Source organism: Zonotrichia leucophrys, chromosome 2, assembly GCF_028769735.1.
Source record: "Zonotrichia leucophrys gambelii isolate GWCS_2022_RI chromosome 2, RI_Zleu_2.0, whole genome shotgun sequence".
NCBI classification, from domain to species: domain Eukaryota; kingdom Metazoa; phylum Chordata; class Aves; order Passeriformes; family Passerellidae; genus Zonotrichia; species Zonotrichia leucophrys.
This window is the reverse complement of record NC_088171.1, coordinates 129933190-129951834: the sequence shown is the minus strand read 5'-3', so window position 1 is coordinate 129951834 and position 18645 is coordinate 129933190. Positions and strand designations below refer to the sequence as shown.

General features: G+C 39.9%; 1 protein-coding gene across 5 annotated transcripts in view; it reads left to right on the top strand.

The window, feature by feature from the left end:
• VPS13B (vacuolar protein sorting 13 homolog B) overlaps positions 1 to 17115 on the top strand; it is a 433030-nt gene extending 415915 nt beyond the window's left edge. For all 5 annotated transcript variants that reach the window (XM_064706432.1, XM_064706433.1, XM_064706436.1 and 2 more), the window contains exons 59-62: positions 5943 to 6119; positions 8552 to 8654; positions 9316 to 9565; positions 15135 to 17115. In XM_064706432.1, the coding sequence (XP_064562502.1) occupies positions 5943 to 6119; positions 8552 to 8654; positions 9316 to 9565; positions 15135 to 15380 (776 nt within the window). In that variant the 3' untranslated portion in view covers positions 15381 to 17115. The remainder of the gene's footprint in view (positions 1 to 5942; positions 6120 to 8551; positions 8655 to 9315; positions 9566 to 15134) is intronic.
• The last annotated feature ends 1530 nt before the right edge of the window (positions 17116 to 18645 follow it).

Below are 18645 nucleotides of genomic sequence, written 5' to 3'. Positions count from 1 at the left end.
AAGTTTTGCAGTAAGGGGCTGGATTTTCTAGGTTACTTCGACTTGTCACACAGCAAAGGAATGCAGAACTGTATTGTTTGGCAGAGTTCCTCAGTATGTATTAAACAGTATGAATCTCTTAGAGATCAAAGTGACCAAAAGCAGTCCAGTGCAAAAGGTTAGAAGAGCTGAAGCTTGAAAGGATTTGTCCTGTTTCCTAATCTTCAGTAGTGTACACAACTCCTAAATTTGCAACCGCAACCCTGAAAGCCCCAAAGAGGAAGTGGTAAAAATGTTACAGCTTCGGGTTAAGTTGCTGGGAATTATTTTAAGCAATAACATTAGATTATGTGAAGCACTGCCATTTGATAATGCCTGTAAACCGGCAAGCAAGTGTCCTGGGAGAAATGTGCGTAAAGGAGAAATTCCATATATTAGTAGCCACTGTCCCAATAGTAAGCTGTTACTGGTGTTGCAAATCAAAGGCAGTTTGGAGGAGGTTTTATTTTTCCCTCTTGTTTTATTGGGCTAAGGGCAGACAGGTTGAGTTGCTGGATGAAAGATTATACTTTTAGAAGCACTGTGTCAGCCTGGTGTGTATGTGTTGGTGAAATGGCTTGGTGATCTTGGCTCGGTTATTAATTAAACATCAAGGTAGCGTGGTGTCTATATCTCCTTCACTGACACACCAGAGTCCTTCAGAGCTAAAAACATCAGCTATACAGCCTGAAGTAAAGAGCAAAACTTTGTAGCTTTGGCTGTATCAAGGCAAAGTTTTTTGCTGTTCCGGAAAGCTGGGAACTCCTCACATACATGCACAAATACGCCATTCCTGCACCTCCCCGCACACAAGGATTCCGTGGTTTGCAGCAGTACACCCGAGTTAAAAGCAAAACAAAAAATAGAGCTAGAATTCCAGTGTCCCTGATTTCCTAAGAAATCAGACTTCATGTTAGAAACCTAGAGCTTCATATTAGCATTTAAACAGTGCTCCTCCACAAGCTAGGGTCTTGTTATTATTCCCGCTGTTGTTGTTTAGCGATCGCTCCCTGCTAACTACCTCGTTTCTTAGCAGTGGAGTCAGTGAAGTACCCAGATAAATAGCTACAGTTACTGTAAAGCTGGATGTGACAAGTATGGAACTTCAATAAGGGAGAAATCAGAAATATTCCACTTACTTTGTAGCAGTCTTTTTAATTAAACTTTATTTTTAAAAAGCATGTTTCCTCTGTATAGGCAGCAGCATTCATATAAATTGTGTCAAGATCTAAATTATGAATAGACCTATGTTTCAATTTCTGCAAACATGTCAGAAAGCTGCTGTTGTCCTGTCTTTAGTGTAAAGAATATTGTGGCTTCCCAAAAAAAAAAAAAAAAAACAGTCATAGTTGAAGGGATGGTACCACTGAGCTGCTTTTTTTCCCCAGCGCATACAGAATAAACGTGAACATGCTTACTCTAAAAACACTTACGGTTATTCATACACAACAAAGTGAAGCTGCAGTTATTTTCCTTTGCAAGGATGAAAAGCTTGATGAGCACAGAAATGCAGAGAGCACGACTATTTGAAGCCGTAATTTCTGTGACTTTCTAATTGTAAAGTTGAAGAGTGTGAAGGAGATTGCTGCGATGGTCACAGCACGCTCATGTTCGTAAGCCGTCTGACCCATGCAGGCAGCTAAAACAATGGCAAATGTAGATTTTGTGCCTAGGTGAAGTCATGTTAGAGTCTTCAGTTCATCGGTGTGTAGTGGTCTCTACCCAGAAAGTAGAGGTGCCTTTCTGATTTTTGTGAAAATCTGGCTCACAGTGGCCCCGATTCAGCAGAGCACTTAAGCATGTGCTTAAGAGCTTTGCTGAACTGGGGCCAAAATCATGTACTCTCGTCTCCTCCTCCGTGCAAGTTGTTCCCTGTGGTACATTCTTAAGTGCTTTGTCCTGTCTCATTTTAAATGACTCAAGCACTGTCAGGGTGTTGTTTGATTTGATTGTTATCTTTGGCCAGCTGTTGTCTTCTTTTCTAATTTGGGGGAGATTTCTGGGTCATTTTAGTAACACTTGTGTGTGAAAAGAAGCAACAGCTTATGATAGGTGTGTTTTTTCCTTTTATAAGTTTAGGCAAAAATGCAATGAAACTTTTGGTAAAATATTTAGATGATTGACCCCTCACTGAGGAACTATCTTTTGCATTTTGTGTGACAGGGTCAAACTTAAAATATTAACTTTTAAGCATGTAAAAGAGACTATTGAAACTATCGGCTGTATTTTCAACTGCTAGTCCTAGTGAAAAATATTACACTGAAGTGGCTGCCTTTACGAAGTTGAGCATGTTAAATAACCAAAAAGATGACAACTATTCAAAAAGCTATTTTTTACAATGGCAGAAGTGCTCAGCATTTCAGTTACCCCTTTGTGCTTTTGGGGAAGTGAATTGACTCATATTGCCTGACAGTGTGACTATCCTGGTAGAGAAGGCAAAGCCTGGGTTTCAGAAGCTCAGATTTTTGTTATTACAGGTGGTGGTAGCTGTTCTTGCTGTACACTCTCACTGAGTCAGGGCCACTCCACATTTGCCTATCTACAACACAAGATAGCACAAGCCAGTGCTAATCCTGAAATTGTGTGCTATTCCACACACTAACTGTGCAACTACATCAGTGCATGGCAACAGGTGCTTTTTTCCTTGAGCTGTGTTTTTGTGTGATGTTTGCTGTGATGAAATTATGCTTCAGCCCTGGTTTTGGTGTGAAACACTTGAGGCAGTCCTGAAAGACAACAGAGAGAAGGAAGCAAAATGGCTTCAGCTTGGGCAGCTTCCAGCCTCATGGCAAAGCATGGCCAGTTTCTCTTAGTGGGGGATTTTTTCCAATTATGTCTTGCTCTGAAAGCATTTGTCACAAGCAATCTGATGCTTGGCAAGGTCCGTAAGCTGTGCTACGTTCACCAAACTTTGTCAGTCTGCACACGAACCAGTTGCTGCCCGTAATCAAATTCTTCTTGAAGTAATCCAGTGATATACTCTGAACTATCTGAATTTTGTAGCTATCAAAGTAACTTTTTTTATTGTTACTGAGCAACATGTATTAACCAGAGTGCACCCCATCTGATGTTTAGCAGATGTTATGTTGTTGCTGGAACCTCTTTGGTCCAGTAATGGAAGAATATGTTTTTGTTTTGTTGCTTTGGTGTTTAATTTTATTGAGGTTTTCTTTATACATGCATAATCTGTGTGTACATATGTGGACATGCATATAAAATCAAATGCTTAGGGCAAGGAAAAAAAAAAGAAAACTGGAGAATGGTTTCATTTAATTAAAAAAATACTGGTCAAGGGACATTAGAGGGAAAGGACAGGGACAGCAGTAGGACACCATGTGAGAGAGAACGAACAGTGGGAAGGGAGGAACCACTACATGTGGTTCCGTGCTGTGCTTTCCTGATACCCCACTGAAATCTGGCGGGAGAGACTTTCTGTGGTGAGTCCATCCCTCGTGGTGCTCCTGCCAAGAACTCTGTTAGAACACAAGAAGCCACAGGGGCACAGGAAGATGTGCTTTGCAGTGTTTCTGGGTGAGGAGTGCCCTGAGCCTCACGTGTGTGTCACCGCTCTCTCGCTGCTGCTGGGTTTTGAGGTTGCTCAGGCTTTGGTCTGTGTCTGTTTCCTTTGCTCACACATGCTGCACACAGGAAAGGAGCTGCACAGATCTGGATTCCCCACACAAGGGTGGTAGGACCAGCCACTCCTCAGTGAAAGGAGTAAGGTTTAGTTTATTTTGTGATTGTGGGCATGGCCACGGTACATAAATGAGTTATGGCAGTGAGTTACAATTCAAGATAAGGAATTACAGAGAAAGAAAAGATCATTTGGTATATTTTTTTGCAGGTAGAACAACAAGACTTGCTAAAGGATTTGAGATACAAAAGGGCAATGTCTTCACAGAGAAGTTCAGAGCATGCATAAAATGCCAGAATAACAGAAAGTGTGAAATTACTAAAAAGTGGCTAATTAAGCTATAGATTATTTGGGGCATATAAATAAATATTCGTATATAACACAGTCACAGTAGTTTCCATTCTGTTTCCTTGTCCTTGGAGCCTAATTCTAGCTGAGGAGTGCCTGGAGCATACCACAGGTCCTTTGCAATAGGCTCTTATTATTACCTTATAACTTTGTTCAAGTATATTGCAGTAAATAATTTACTAGTGCTAGGACTTAGGTGGATTACATTTTATAAGGCAATAACTTCTGTTCTGAAAGTGACCTCAATAGATAGGGTGAAGGAGGCCACAGGATAGTATAATATTGTAACTTAGGACTACACCAAGTATTGTTTTATGCCTTCAAATGCATCCCAATTGCACAAAAGACTGGACAAACAATCCCAATTGTCTAATGTGGTGTTGAGATTTCATTTTAGTCAAGCAGCAGGAACAGCTGGTAAGTAGTAATGAATTGAAAATTGTATCATTTCAATAGCATGGCATTAAGGAAAAAGCTTTGTGGCCTTTGTGGTACAAAAGGTGAATGTTCAGCTGCACACTCAGCTTCAGTGAGTGACCTCAATTAAAATCAGGCATCACTTCAAAGACAGACCAGCATTTTCTGTGGAAATACTGTACATTTGTCAAAAGGCTAGTGCTACAGATTCTGGGAGAATTCTCTCTAAGAGGAGAGGAAGGCATTTATGGGGAATGCAAGTTTCCTGAATTCCTGATCGATAGTATCCCAGGGACAAGGATCTGGGGAAATGTGGGCTACTTCTCATCCTCTTCTTTTCTTTGGACAGTGACTGTGCACAAATACTATATTAGTTCTTGTTGTTTAAAGTCAGCAATTTCTTTATTTATCCAGTGACAGTAACTAAAACCATCTGAAGACCAGTTAGCAGCTCACTGCCTAGTGCACGTCATGCTGGTAAACACATGGGGCCAAATACCTCGGTTGCGATTGTCCGAATCTGTGGAATTATGCCTGGATTTCCTTCCACTTACAAAGCAGGACTTTCAAAGATGTCTAGGTTGAGGTGAAAATGCCTAGTAACCAGAGTGACACTCAATCCTACTCCTCAAATAATTGTTTTATCTTGGAATTTGCAGCTGCAGGTGCAAACTGAGACCTGACCAAGAAGCCTCAGACTTGCTTTTCACTGAGCAAAGCACCTCGGGTCGGGACGACGGCTGTGGCTTTGTCCAATCCTTGTAGCCATAGCTATCTCCAAATAGCTTATCTATCAAAATTACAACAACTAGAGACATGTCTGTGGTTAAGTGGCTAGCATAAACTCAAGATCAAAGAAATGTACCACCTCAGATACCTGTTTACATTTAGGAAGATTTAAGTTGAAGTTCTCTGTTGATACTAAAAGCTGGGAAGGTCACTATGTCACTTGTAAAAGTTTGACCCATGCACATTAAAGTAAAATATGATGGTTTTCACAAAAAAAGTAACAAAAAGTCTCAAAGTCTAATTCTGCTAATCTTAGTCATATATCAAAAGTTGCATTAGCTTATGAACATTTCTGGCAGTGGAAGAGGATATAAAAATGATGTATTGAATACAAACAGTTTTTATTCTCATGAAGTCAATCTTGCACTTACGTGAAAATCTCATTTCCATAGCAGCTCTAGCTGTCTAAAACTGGAGGATTTTATTCCTAGCCCAGCATTTTCAGAATTATGACACAGAATGAGCCAAACTAAATTAATTCAGCAGAAGCATTTAGCATAGGTAGTCAAAAGAGGAAAACACACTGTAAGGTTAGGTGATCTAAATGTTAAAAAAAAAAAAAGTTAGATCTTAACTGAAGCTAAGATAGTGTTTACCTAATTGGTCAAATGCTAAAAAGCTGTATAAGAATGGGGTACAGTCTTGAATCCAAACAATATTCAGGTCCAGTAGTAAGATTTCTTCTTATTCCAGAATATTTATCTTCACCACTTACTGGAGACTCTTGTTTTTTCAGGTGCAATTGCTGGGATTGTGGATCAGCCGATGCGGAATTTTCAGCGGGTATCTGAGGCCCAAGCTTCTGCTGGGCACAAAGCCAGAGGGGTCATCTCGGGTGTGGGGAAGGGAATCATGGGCGTCTTCACAAAGCCCATTGGAGGGGCAGCTGAGCTCGTCTCCCAGACAGGTTACGGTGAGTTTCCTCCATTTAAATTTTAAAATGTTATTCAGATACAACCTGCTATGTCTTATTTATCCAGCTCAGTATTGTGTGACTTAGAGAAAGGTTTAGAAATGCCACAGCTAAGTAGTTACAAATGCTCTGCTGCTTTTCTGAAACGCCATCGTGTTGTGCTTCTCTCTTGTGTTACTGATCAGCGATGCACAGCCACAGAAACAGAGAATGCAGAAAGCATGAAGTAATTCTTGGAATACAGTAGAATTAGTTACAGAAACATATGTGCTTGAAAAATAGTTTTTGACATAAAAGGATTAGAGCAACACTATGTCCAATTAGAGCATTATTTTGAGATTGCTTTGTTATGGCAGGGAAAGAGTTGTGCTATCTCTACACAAAGAGTGAGTTAGGGAGAGGGAGAAAGAAGTGAGTCAGTTAGTAGGAGCATCCCCTTTAAACTGGAGCTTCACAAGAAGACAGTCCCGTTTTCAGGTACATGGGTAACCTTGGAGCAACCAGAGGTGGGGTTTCCAGCAGGACTGAGCACTTAATGGCACTGGTGCTAAATCCTCTCAAATTGATGGGAACAATTCTGGACAAACAAAAAGTGTAAAAGATAAAAATATCAAAATACACTAATTTAATTGTCTCCAGTAGCAATAAATCACTTTCAGCTTGAATATTTAAGAAGAAATGGTAGCTGGAGGGAGTCAAGGGAAAGAAGCAGGATACTGATAGAAGGACAATGTGTCAATAATTCCACCTCACTAATTATACCGGAAAAACCTTGAATATTTATGCCTTTAATCACTAGCAACATTTATGCTTGTTGTGTTAACTAAAATACAAGTAGTTCTTGTAGAGCTTAAGGTTAGGATGCTTCCCACAACACCCACAGCTCATTCCATCTAGTAAAAGATGGAAATGATGAAACAATTATTAAAATTCTTTCAAATCAACTTTATCTTGTTTGTATAATCATAAATAATAACTGTTCTCCTGAATTATTCACTCCATAGGTGTAAAATCCATATCAGCAAAATCAGAGGGCTTTTTTCTGTTGTTGGCTGTCTCTGTGTTGGCTTTGCTGCCCAGGACATTATTATTTCTAGTTTTAATTCTGCTGCTGTTTTTATCAAAAAACTCATAGTAGTAGAGGGACACTTTTCATTGCAGATATGGTACTATGGTATATAAGACATCATGTTTTCCATGACCATGACAAAAAGAGTTAGCCAGGAAAAAACATAAAACTATATCAATAATAGTTGACAGTGCGTGAGAGGAAAATACACAAGAGTTCAAGTAACTCTTACCCACAACTGGATTGGAAGTGGGACTGTGCCTCTTGGGGGAGACCAAGGGGTGGAGGACCACACAGAAATAAACACATGTTCTCTCTGTCTCCATCTGTAAATAACATTTTCACTCACATAATGCTGAGAACCTTGGTAAGCCAACTGTTACAATTGGGATGCTGCTTTTAAGTATTACCATCAACATGTGTGCTAAAAATTAAAAGGTTTTTTTTCATTGCTGATGTTTTGTTTAAATTATTATCCATTGTGTAAGAGGGAATCTAAGTTATTGACACCCTTATGCCTTTGGAATGCTTAGACAAAAGAAAATCTCTTAATTTATTTGTAAAGAAGTACATTTGTAAAAGAGTAACTTTGCACCAAACCATGTAACACTAGTGCTTGCTGCGTAACCTACTCCACGTCTGTCATGTAAAAATTTTTAAAACTAGTTAATTTATGAATTTTTTTTGCATCCCACACATTCTTTCTGGTGACCATACCTCATCATTGAATGTTTACAGGCCATCTAAAATCATACATACTGTACCATCTTCAGCTCTGGAGTGTCTCTTTAGAAACCTGCTTAACTGCTGCTTGTAGTCTCCATTCTGTGCTGGCACTAAGAATTCACAATAAGCCAGATGCCCCAGGAGATCTCATAAATGTACATGGATCTGTGTTTAACAGCTGGATTAAGTAACTGAACACTTAAATGCAGTATCTAGGCAAACTTGCCTTCTAATTTGTACCAATTGTGACACGTATATGAAAGTATTTGAATATTAAGCAAGAAAGTTAACCGTGGTCTTGATTTTTTCTACATAAATCCTAAGTGATGTGTCTGATCCTGCTCTGAAGTGATGGCTCTCAGGAGTGTTATGTTTCTCTTGATTGCAAGTATAGAGCTGATTCATGGAACACACAGTGGGATTTTTTGTTTCTTGCTAAAGCGAGATCATGGGGGTTAAGTGCACAACTCTTGCATTGTAATATTTAATGAATTATCTTGACTACAGCTTCCAGAGATGTGACATCATTTTGGATCTGCACTATTTTATGAACTGCTTTAAACAGATGACATCACTGCAACACGTAACTGCGTTGTAGAAAACAACCACTAAAAAACCTGAATTCTCTCACCCACAGGTATTTTGCATGGAGCTGGACTTTCTCAGCTTCCCAAGCAGCGCTCTCATCCAAGTGATCAACATGTTGAGCAGGCTCCAAACAGCCACGTCAAATATGTCTGGTAACATTATTTAGACAATTGCTCATTTTTACATCCACATTGTTTATTAATAGCTCCTGGCCTCTGGTCAAGTTAACAGGAAAGGCTTCCCTAGGAAAGGCTGAGTTATGGCAGTTTGTTTAGGAACACTAAACACAAAGGTAGTGCATAGAAACCCAATCTGCAAATGATGGGCTGCTGATCTGCATCCAGCTTTGAAACTACAGAGCTGATCTTTATTTAATGGTATTCAGTGAGTTCTTACTTATTTTATCATTGCACTGAGCCCAAGAAAAACACTGCACATCTCCAGAAACAGCTGTTAGTGAAGATAGCTTTATTTTCTGCACTGAATTTCTAAGCCACTTCTCAGGGTAATTTTTCTATTATCAAGGAAATAGGATGGGAAATAGGCTAACCTAGCACAGATATTAGGCCAATTCTGTGGTGAGTGATTGAGGGGTTTTGATAAGTAACAGTTTCACATTCATTCTTTAAATCTGAAGTCTTACATCTTTCAGTAATGGAGTTTTGGAGTACACTCCCTGGCTTATTTTACATCTGTATGTGATAGCTACAGGCTTAAGTAAAAACAGTGATCAGAGTAAGCCCTGGAGGATCCAATGCTCTAACTAGTTCTTTTTTTGTCTTCTATTTGTCCTTTTTTAACCTGATGATGCAGGAAAATGCTGCAATCTCTGGGAAGGCCAGAGGTTCATATGGCCTTAGATGTCATGATTGTGAGCGGATCGGGCCAGCAGCATGAGGGCTGCTTGCTGCTCACCTCAGAGGTGCTCTTTGTCGTGAGCATCAGTGAAGACACACAGCAGCAGGCCTTCCCCGTGACTGAAATCGATTGTCTGGAAGATGATCAGCAAAAAGATCTGCTGAAGGTGCAGCTAAAACAACAGAGAGTGCCTTCTGACTTGGAGGTAAAGACTTGAGTACCTTTTCCATTCAAAGACAAAGTTACACTGATGCTGGTGCTTTTGGCAGTGGGAATACTCACCTCTGGGCTGGGAGGCCAGAGGCTGAAGTGCCAAACCAGGAGATCTGCCTCTTCTAGTTGGGTGTGATTCCTTTCGGTTGAATGTGTCTCCTCCCTTCTATTCTCTTATTGATTGTGACATACCGTATCTATGACAGAAATTTTCTGAGGGAAAAAGTAGAGGAAGTCTGAGTTCTTGGTAAGCATCACCTCTTTTCTGAAAAGGTTCTCATGGCTACATATGCATGAGGTGTTCACTGTTTGGCAAGTCAGCATTGCACCCTGTGCCTACAAAGTCCCAGCAAAAGCAGTTCCTTTTATTCTTCTGGGGATTCTGTTAGCAGTTCAGTGGTGCTGGTGCTCCTTTCAGTGTGCTTTTATCTTGTCTCTTCTAGCACAGTGGTCTTTTTTGGCTGTATTTACTTCCTTAGATCATCCTTCTTCTGCAAATGCTAGTTTTAAATTGGATTAGTCCCTCTCTGAGATTGGATGCACCAAGTGTTTGCCAGTAAGAGCATAAAAGCTTCATCTTCATGTTGAAAGATGTCTAAGCTATTGAATGCTGAGGTCTTTTGGATTAATTATCTTCTTTTAATGGCAGAAGAATGTTATATTTTTACACTTTTGGGAAACAATGTTTATTGTATTAAATTCTCAAGTAGAGTCATATGAGAGAGCATTTCAAAAATGAACATGCATGTCCCAGTTTTTATAAAAGTGTGCCAGGTAGTTTATAGTTTTCTGCTATACCAGAAATTTCTGTTTCAAATATAAAAAAAGAGCATATAAAAGCCCTGAAGTATAAGGTGTGACAAAAAGTAGGAGCACCTTCAGTAAAATCCTAACTTTGCTGAAGTCAGTGAAGAGTTTTGCTGTTGATTTCAGCAAGGACTTCATCTGTGTCGTGACAGCACTTGAGTATTTTTGTAAAAGCTTTCTTTAGTGCTGAATTCTCTATTTATATTTATTGTCTTTCCACTAACCTCAGTCTCACAGAGAACTGTTGACTGAAGTTGCCTTCTCTCACCACAAAGCTACATGAGGGATTACTTAAATTGTGAAGCAAATGAGCAAAGCTCAGCTTTTTTTGTCCCCGAGTGCTGAGTGGTTGGTGGAGGCACACATCAGACTGTCAGAGTCCAGACTGTCCTGCTCAGTCCAGAGCTAGTGTCCTGGAGGGAAGAAGAAGAAAAATTGCTTTCCTAAGGCACTGGATACACTCACCCTATCCTAATCCTAACTTTAGCACCAGCCCAGATCTTTTTTTATTGGATTGGAGTGTTGTCTTTGCATCTGGTTTTCCGAGGGGTAGGGAGAAGGCTGCTGCTGTGGGGGAAGGGCAGCTTGCTGCAAGTGGGTGCTGAAGGGTGCAGAGGGTCTGCCTGTTGGCAGAAGGGAAGGCGAGGGACAGGGAGCCTAATTCTAGTCCCTACAGCTGGGAATGTGTAGGATTTATGGGCAAATGGGGCCCCTGAAGGTACAGAGCAACCCTGCATGGCACATGCAGAGTCCAGTGTTCCCACACGCGTGAGTTCATAACATCTTCCTTCAGAGGTACTGGACCAAATACATAATTTGTTTTTCTGAAGTTCTGGGTGGAAATATGGGAGTCCTACTCAAATGGTGCAGCAATGCAGCTCTAGGAGCTGTAAGCCTTGAGCCCAGCATCTCTTTTGCTGATGCAGCCTCTTGAGAACACAGTGAAAATGTATGGGAAAAGTGCCTGTATCCCAGGTGGAGCCAAGTCAGTGATGGCAAGACAGCAAAAGTTGAGTGATGCTGTACAAAACAGACCTGGCAAAACATTCCTTCAGAATACAGATACTGATATTGAAATTCTTGTAAAAATTTAAAAATTTAAAGAAATGTGCTGTGAGGAAGAGCAGTTGAAAGAAATAGAGAATAAAATATTTTTAATTTTTTTATGTTAAGGCAGCTAAGGCAGCTATACAATAAAAGATTCCAAAAAGCTTCATATACAGTTTTAGTAATTACATAGAGTGTTTTGTAATTAATATTTGTTGTTTTTTTAGTGGATTGGGAGATCTCATACTTGGTGATCTCCTTTCTGCAGCTGAATTTGTGGTCTGGGTGTCACATGCAGCACTGGTGCTGATGGGAGCCAGAGCTTCCCTTCAGCTTCCTGACAAGAGCTTCTACAAAGTCTTCAGATGTGATTAGGAGAAGGAACCTTAGGAGAAACAAGTTGTGACTTGAAGATGAGCAGCCTCTAAGCTGCAGAGTGATGCCTAAATAGGCACAACTCCTCAGTATTAATAGTAGGCCATTGTGTTGCACTGAAGGTGTCCTGAGCTGAAGTGCAGACATGTCTGTGCATGATGGCATTTGCAAAGATGGCCTCAATTTTTAGCTGGAAAATGCCCAGTCAGGTCAACCCGATTGTTATTTTGAGTTTAGCAAAGCAGAGCTAATGTTACCAATATAAGTTATGTCTATTTTTCTGATTAGTTTAGTCAAAGATACTAGGAATAATACAAGAAATTGAAACATTTAATTTCAATGCTATAAAAATCCACTTTTTTGCATTACTGCTCACAAAAACAATTGCCAAAAGTTTTGTTTCAGCTCTGCCCAGAACAGTTTCTCTCATTCCCTCTCCTCAACTTCTTGGAACAGTTAAGAAACAAAACATGAGTTATTCTACAGCTGTAATCACCAGAGATGTTATAGAGCATATTTTGACTCCTTCAGCAATAGGTTTGCCTGATGCCTTGTTCGCCTCCACAATATATAACTTAATCCATCTGGATAGGAATAGCCTGGATGGATTCTTAAAAACTCTGGCACTGACAAGTTTGTTATTGAAAGGGAAGCATTAATTGTATTTGGATTATCTTCCAAAGTAATTGAGACACTGCTTGTTTCCAGACAGATGTCAAACTCAAAAGTCCTGCTCTTCCAGCTGCTCTTGGTATAGCTCATAACATCAAGAAGACAAGAAAAAATTGAAGGGCCCTGGAATTTCAGATATTCCAGATTTTTTTTTAATACTCCTATGTGTTATCATCTTTCGAGCTCAAAAGCAATCCCTGGGTTTCTCAAAGCAATGGATAATAATCCTAAAGAGCTGGATCTCCTTAATCAGTGTCCTCAGAGGAGTAGATCAGTGCTACACCCATCTGGACTGCACAGCACAGGTGTTGTAGCTGCTGTGGAGTCAGAATTGCTGAAGGCTTATTCATTATAAACCATAATGGGAGGAATTTTAGAAAAATACTGGAGTTCTTAACCCAAAAGTATCGCCTGGCAGTATGAACGGACATGATATCTCTAAAGTTCTTCTAGGAGCTGCATTAAGCAAGCCTCGATCAAGTTTTGAATACTTGAGTGATCTGGATATCAACATGATAAATGTTCAAAGCAGCAAGTGAGGGCACTTAGTGACAATCTTAGGTCCCATTTAGGAAAAAATGTAGAATTACATCAATTCCAAATTTTTTTTGTCTTGAAAATATAAGCCAAACTGAAACTTGCTGCAGAAGCAGACACTTAGTTACAGATGAAGTCATCTAAAAGCAAGCAGGGTCCCAGTTACTTTGGAAGACCATCCAACCATAGTTAATATTTCCTCCTGAATAATTATGCTGTATCTGTGGAAAATGGCCTGGGGCTTAATGGAGAATGTGTTCACAAAAGTAGATGAGTGGGATACCAGCACCATTTCCATCTCCTTTGGTAAGCAGGATCTTCTGGTCAATGTGGAGGCAGAACCCAGCTGTCCCTGGGCTTACCTCCCTAGGAGAAATGAGGAAAAAATGTGAAGCCACCTACATCCAAAATTTACCCTGTAACTTAAAATCCAGTTTACAAAGGTGGTACTTCAGCATATTTCTCTCCTTTCAACTGCTGTAACAGACTGACTGCTGAGATACTTTCACTGAGCCACCAGACCAAAGTCGTGGTTCAGACACCGTTCTCCACTGTTAGCTGGAGTCTGCTGCAGCAGTCTGCCTTCTGATTTTTCCCTGCCTTAAGGTCGTTCATGGAAACAACCCTTTCCTCTGCCCATTTCATCATTTCTGCTGTTTCTAGGCATAGGCTTCAACCTTAAACTTCTGAGCTTGTTCATGAGCCTGCTTCCTTTAGCAATTTTGTGATGATGATTGAAAACAGGAGTGCTTCTACTCGCTGAGCAGCAAAGGCATAGTAAAAAAACAGAGGGGATTTTTCATGTGAATGTGACACCTGTCACTATCTATCAATCAGATTAATTCTTTCTTCAAATAAGCAGCAGAGTACTTAAATGAGTCTTGCAGTCCAGAGACATGTCAGGATACTGATTGTGGATGTTGAAGTGAATCTAATGGCACTGTTTGAAAGTATCATTCTATGTAGCAAGACCTGTAAAACTCCCTGAAAGACAGGCAGAAGACAGCAGTCTTTAAATCCTTAGCATGATGTCCAGCAAGGAAATTTTAAAACCTATAAAAATTAAACTGGTCAGCAATTCTCCAAGTGTAAAATAAGGAAGCATCAAACCCTAGCCCTGTTATAGCTGCTGCCTTTTTCTTCATTATAATATTTTGGAAGTAACTTCTATTCTGAATGGCTTAGCTTGTCATACTACTGTAGTATTCAGGGTGAGATTTCTGAAATACAGTTTTTTTGAGGCCATGCAACCAGCTTGATGCCTGCTTGTTTGCCTCCCCTTTTCAAGCTAGTCACAGTCAGCCTCAGCTTCAAAAACAAGGGCACAGCAGATTGATCTTCCAAAGCCAGGTTTGCCCATAGCTTTTCTGGATAATAGTTTATCTGGTTGCAACCATATGACAGATTACAGTATTTGCTCTACTGTATTTTTTCCTGCTAGGGTAGGTCACTTGCATTCCTCTCGCTAGGATCTTAAACAACCTCTACCTATTTCAGCCTGCAAAACACAGATCCCTTAATATTTTCTCCAGAAACAAAATGCCCAAATCGTCTTTAGTAAAACCCTTTTGTTTAGAAAAATTTCCTTCTGTGGATGGATTTTGTTGTCAGAAGCAGATGGATATATCTTGCCATAGAACATTCAAAACTGGAACGTAGCTTCAATATTCAAGCTACCGGAAAGTAGCTTCTAGTCTTGATTTTAAATTAAGCAAGTTAAAGACTAAAATATTTTAGCTAAATAGAATTTCTGTATGATAAGCCTTGCCAAGAGCTACTGACATTTTTCTAAAAGGGATTTCAATTCTAAACGGGATTTCAGTACAAGGAGTTGATCTGTTGTAAAGTTCTACTCTTGACCAATTCTCAAAAGATACTCCTTAAATTTTCTGTGTCAGAGTTAGAGCTTCTCAGAAGCCCAAAACAGCAGAGGAGAGGACTAATTCACCAAGGACTCAGCTATGGGAGAACATTCATGATTTAAAAAATCCTTTAAACTATTTAAGATTTCAGGCAGGAAGATTTTTATCAGCGAAATGTGGACGTTATTGTCCTTGCTGCTCAGCTTGGTTGCCGTCAGACACTCAGACACTCAGTGACTGTTGTATCCTGTCTGCCTGCAGGCCGAGGGCGCCCGGGAGAGGCTGTCGGAGCAGCAGTACAGCCGCCTGGTGGAGTACATCACCAAGGCCTCCTGCCACCTCGCCCCCAGCACCGCCGCCGCGCCCGCCCCGCCAGCCCTGGCTGCCGAGCAGCCCCTGACTATAACAAAGACCTATCAGTATGTAGCTGATCCCAATTTTGCCCAGGTGTTCATTAGCAAATTCACCATGGTGAAAAATAAAGCCTTGAGGAAAGGATTTAATTAAGAGTTATTTCTGGTGTGTGTAGTAATGCCGTACCAGTTTGAAAGCGGTGCTTTCTCTGCAGTAACCTACATCAAGTAGAGATGCATGTAATTTCTGAGGAGGTAGAAATTGATAACAAAGCCCAATAGCTTTTCTAATCTTGACAACATTCCTGCTTCCTAGCCAAAATACTAGTGCTGGAAGGAAAGTGTTCTGGCAAATGAATAAAGTGAGAAGGAACAGCCTTGGACTACAGCTTAATCAAAATCCTTTTTCTTTTCAATAACCAAAAATTAGAGAATGGGGGAAAATTACGTGCATACAGATGTTTTTACCACACACAGAAATGTGTATCAATACCTCTATATCTTATTTTAGGGTCTGCCAGTTTCTGTTATAAACCAGGTTTATAACTCAGCTGTAAAAACTTGCTCAAGGCTGAGCCTTTCCCCCCACACCCACACTCCCCCAACATGTGCGTCCTGAGGCAAAGCATTTTCCCCCACTAAACCCAGTGTGGCTGTTTTAAGTTACTAGTGACAGCTGGGTTTTAGCACCACTTTAACCTTAAAATAGCTTCCTTTATTTGACTGAAGTTCTGCAGGACATTAGTCCATAATGTAAACTAGTGCCTTTGTGTGGTTTGGAGAACAAAACATGAACTACAACATGACTTTATTTTTAAAACTGTCTGTATACAGAAACTTTATTTTATCCACCATCAAATTTTCAGAAGTTCTTTCAATGTATGTATGACCGTGTGTTGTCTGCTCATTAACTGCAAGCCAGTAACATGCAGTTCAAAAATTGAAGAAACAGAGCTGTCTCCTTAAAATCTCCAAGCTCAATGTAACCCAGATGTGCAGGTGCTAAGTACACCTTGTGGGGTCTTGCTCATTTCTGATCTGCCACCACTACATTGTATGTGCTCCCTTCAGCCCTACTTCATTTTATGCTTATCATCTTCCAACTGATAAAAGAAATGTGGCCTTTCAAATACGTACTAAGCCAAATGAGATTTTTTTAAGTTGATTGAAAACTATGGACCCACAGGCACCAACTACATTAACAGTTAATGATGCCATCGCAATACACTAACAAATGTATGTTAAACACCTGCATTTCTTGTAGTAGACAAGAAATCAGTCCCTGGGCACAGTTAGATGACTTTATACACCAAATCTGGCTATGGCAGTTTCATTTTAAAACTAAAGGCTTACTTGGTTTCCAGCTATGCTTGTTAACTCTTCTCTCCTTTTCTATATGCTTACCAAAATGAATTATGTCTGGAGATTCCTGAACATGGCTGGAATTGGAGTCAAAAACTGGAATAAAATGTGATCACCATTTGGAGCATATGCTTTATAGCTAATAATTTCTATGCATACTTGATACGACCAAATGCACAGTAAATAAGAATGTAGTAACTGCAATTTTTTTTTGAGTTCTGTTTTGTTAAAAGATATTCCTAAAAGCTGTGTCTCTCATCTACTGAGAATAAAGGAGGCTGGGGTCTGCATTGTCCTTTTCTGACTGTGAAATAAGCCCATCCATTATGAACATTTCATCCAATGATTTAGTAACTTAGTCACTGTTTAAATAACACTGTTTAAAAATGTATATGTATATACACACATGTGCTTCATTCCTGAGTATTTTATGGAAGTTGTTTAATACTTCTAATTTTGCATATTGATGGATAAATTGTAATATAATTAAATTGTTTAAAGATAATAAAGCTATTCCTGTAATACTTGTTCTTGTGAGCTGTTTATTCATTTGGTTACAAGGTGTAGGACAATGACAAGACTGATGTACAAGCTTCCTGAGGGCCCCATTAGATCCAGTTGGTCACTGGACTTTGTAGTGTACCAGAAAATGCAATAGATCGTGACAATACTTTGGAAGTAAAAACTGGTGACTAGCTTGCCAAAAACGTGTGCTGAAAAGTTTTATGCTTTTGTGACTAACTGAATCAAAACAGCACTGTACTCACCATTTCAATTAGACTAATCTGTTCCTTATTTATGGAGTACACAGACAAGCCAAGGGGATGCAAACACACCTGTATAAAATGAGGAACAGCAGTTTCATTTCTAAAAGTTTGTAGATTTCAGCCATTTTTTTTAAGATTCATTTGTGTTTTTCCTGAATTACATTCTCCTGGAATAAACACTTGCTTAAATTACACTTTTCTTCAGTGAATAGAGCTGCATCTTTACTGCATTAGGCAGGTTCTTTCTCCCCCTTCTGACCACATGTATGGAAACGAGCGGGGACGGCACATAAATCAACTTCTCCTACATATGAGCTGTGTGAACTATGAAAACAAAGTTGTCCAAAGAGCAGCTGCCTGTACTTAGCTGCTAAAGCAGTGCAATGTGTACTCTTAAAACATGCCTACTCTCATAACGCTCTTTAGACCTGGAGAGCTCACAACTTCAAATCTATCTTTTTAGTTTGCTTCCAGAACAATCAATCACTCCTCAAACACTCCAGAATAATGTAAGCTAGCCAAAAAATTTGAAGCCATAGTCAGGCAAGACCTTTCCCAAAGCAGTTTAGGTCAAATAATTCCTTTTTATATATCATTTCATACATAAATATAGCAAAAACCTTCAGACACTTGGGATAATCTCCAAGAGAGCCAAGCATGTTTTTCAGCTCAGCATCTCCTAGAAACAGAATGCCCTGTAACAAGCAACTGATTGCGGTCTAACTCACAGGTCTTGTACTATGCTGTGTCCCACTCCCAATTCTTTGTATGATGGAATTAGCTGAACTCTTGCTGGCAAAGCAAAAAAAAAAAAAATTAAGGGAAAAAAAAAAAGGAAACCTGGCAGGTTGGTGCTGATTTCAGCAAAGCAGGTGAGGTGTCCAGCTTTGCACTCCCTTCCTACTCCAGAGGAAAGCAGGCTGTGGGATGGTTGGCATTGCCTGCTTAAGGGAAGTACTTGCCTTGTATTCAGTGTGAAACCAGACTGCATCCAGAAAGCAACAACTGCAGCCTGCAGACTCTCAAAGCACAGCCACAGAAGTTAGAACTCAGCTTCCTTTGTTAAATACATTTAGCCAGAGACATCCCTGAGCTTGCTGTATCTGTCAAAAATTGCCTTCAGTCACAAAACTCTCATTTCTTTAAATCACATGAGCTGGTAGCTGAAGGAACACAGACTGCAGTAACTGCTGCTGGCTGCAACAGTTTAAAGGAAACTAAGAATTTAACAGTAAATTAATTCATAGCAACTGTGAGGAATACAGGGCCTAGACTGACAAGGGAATCATG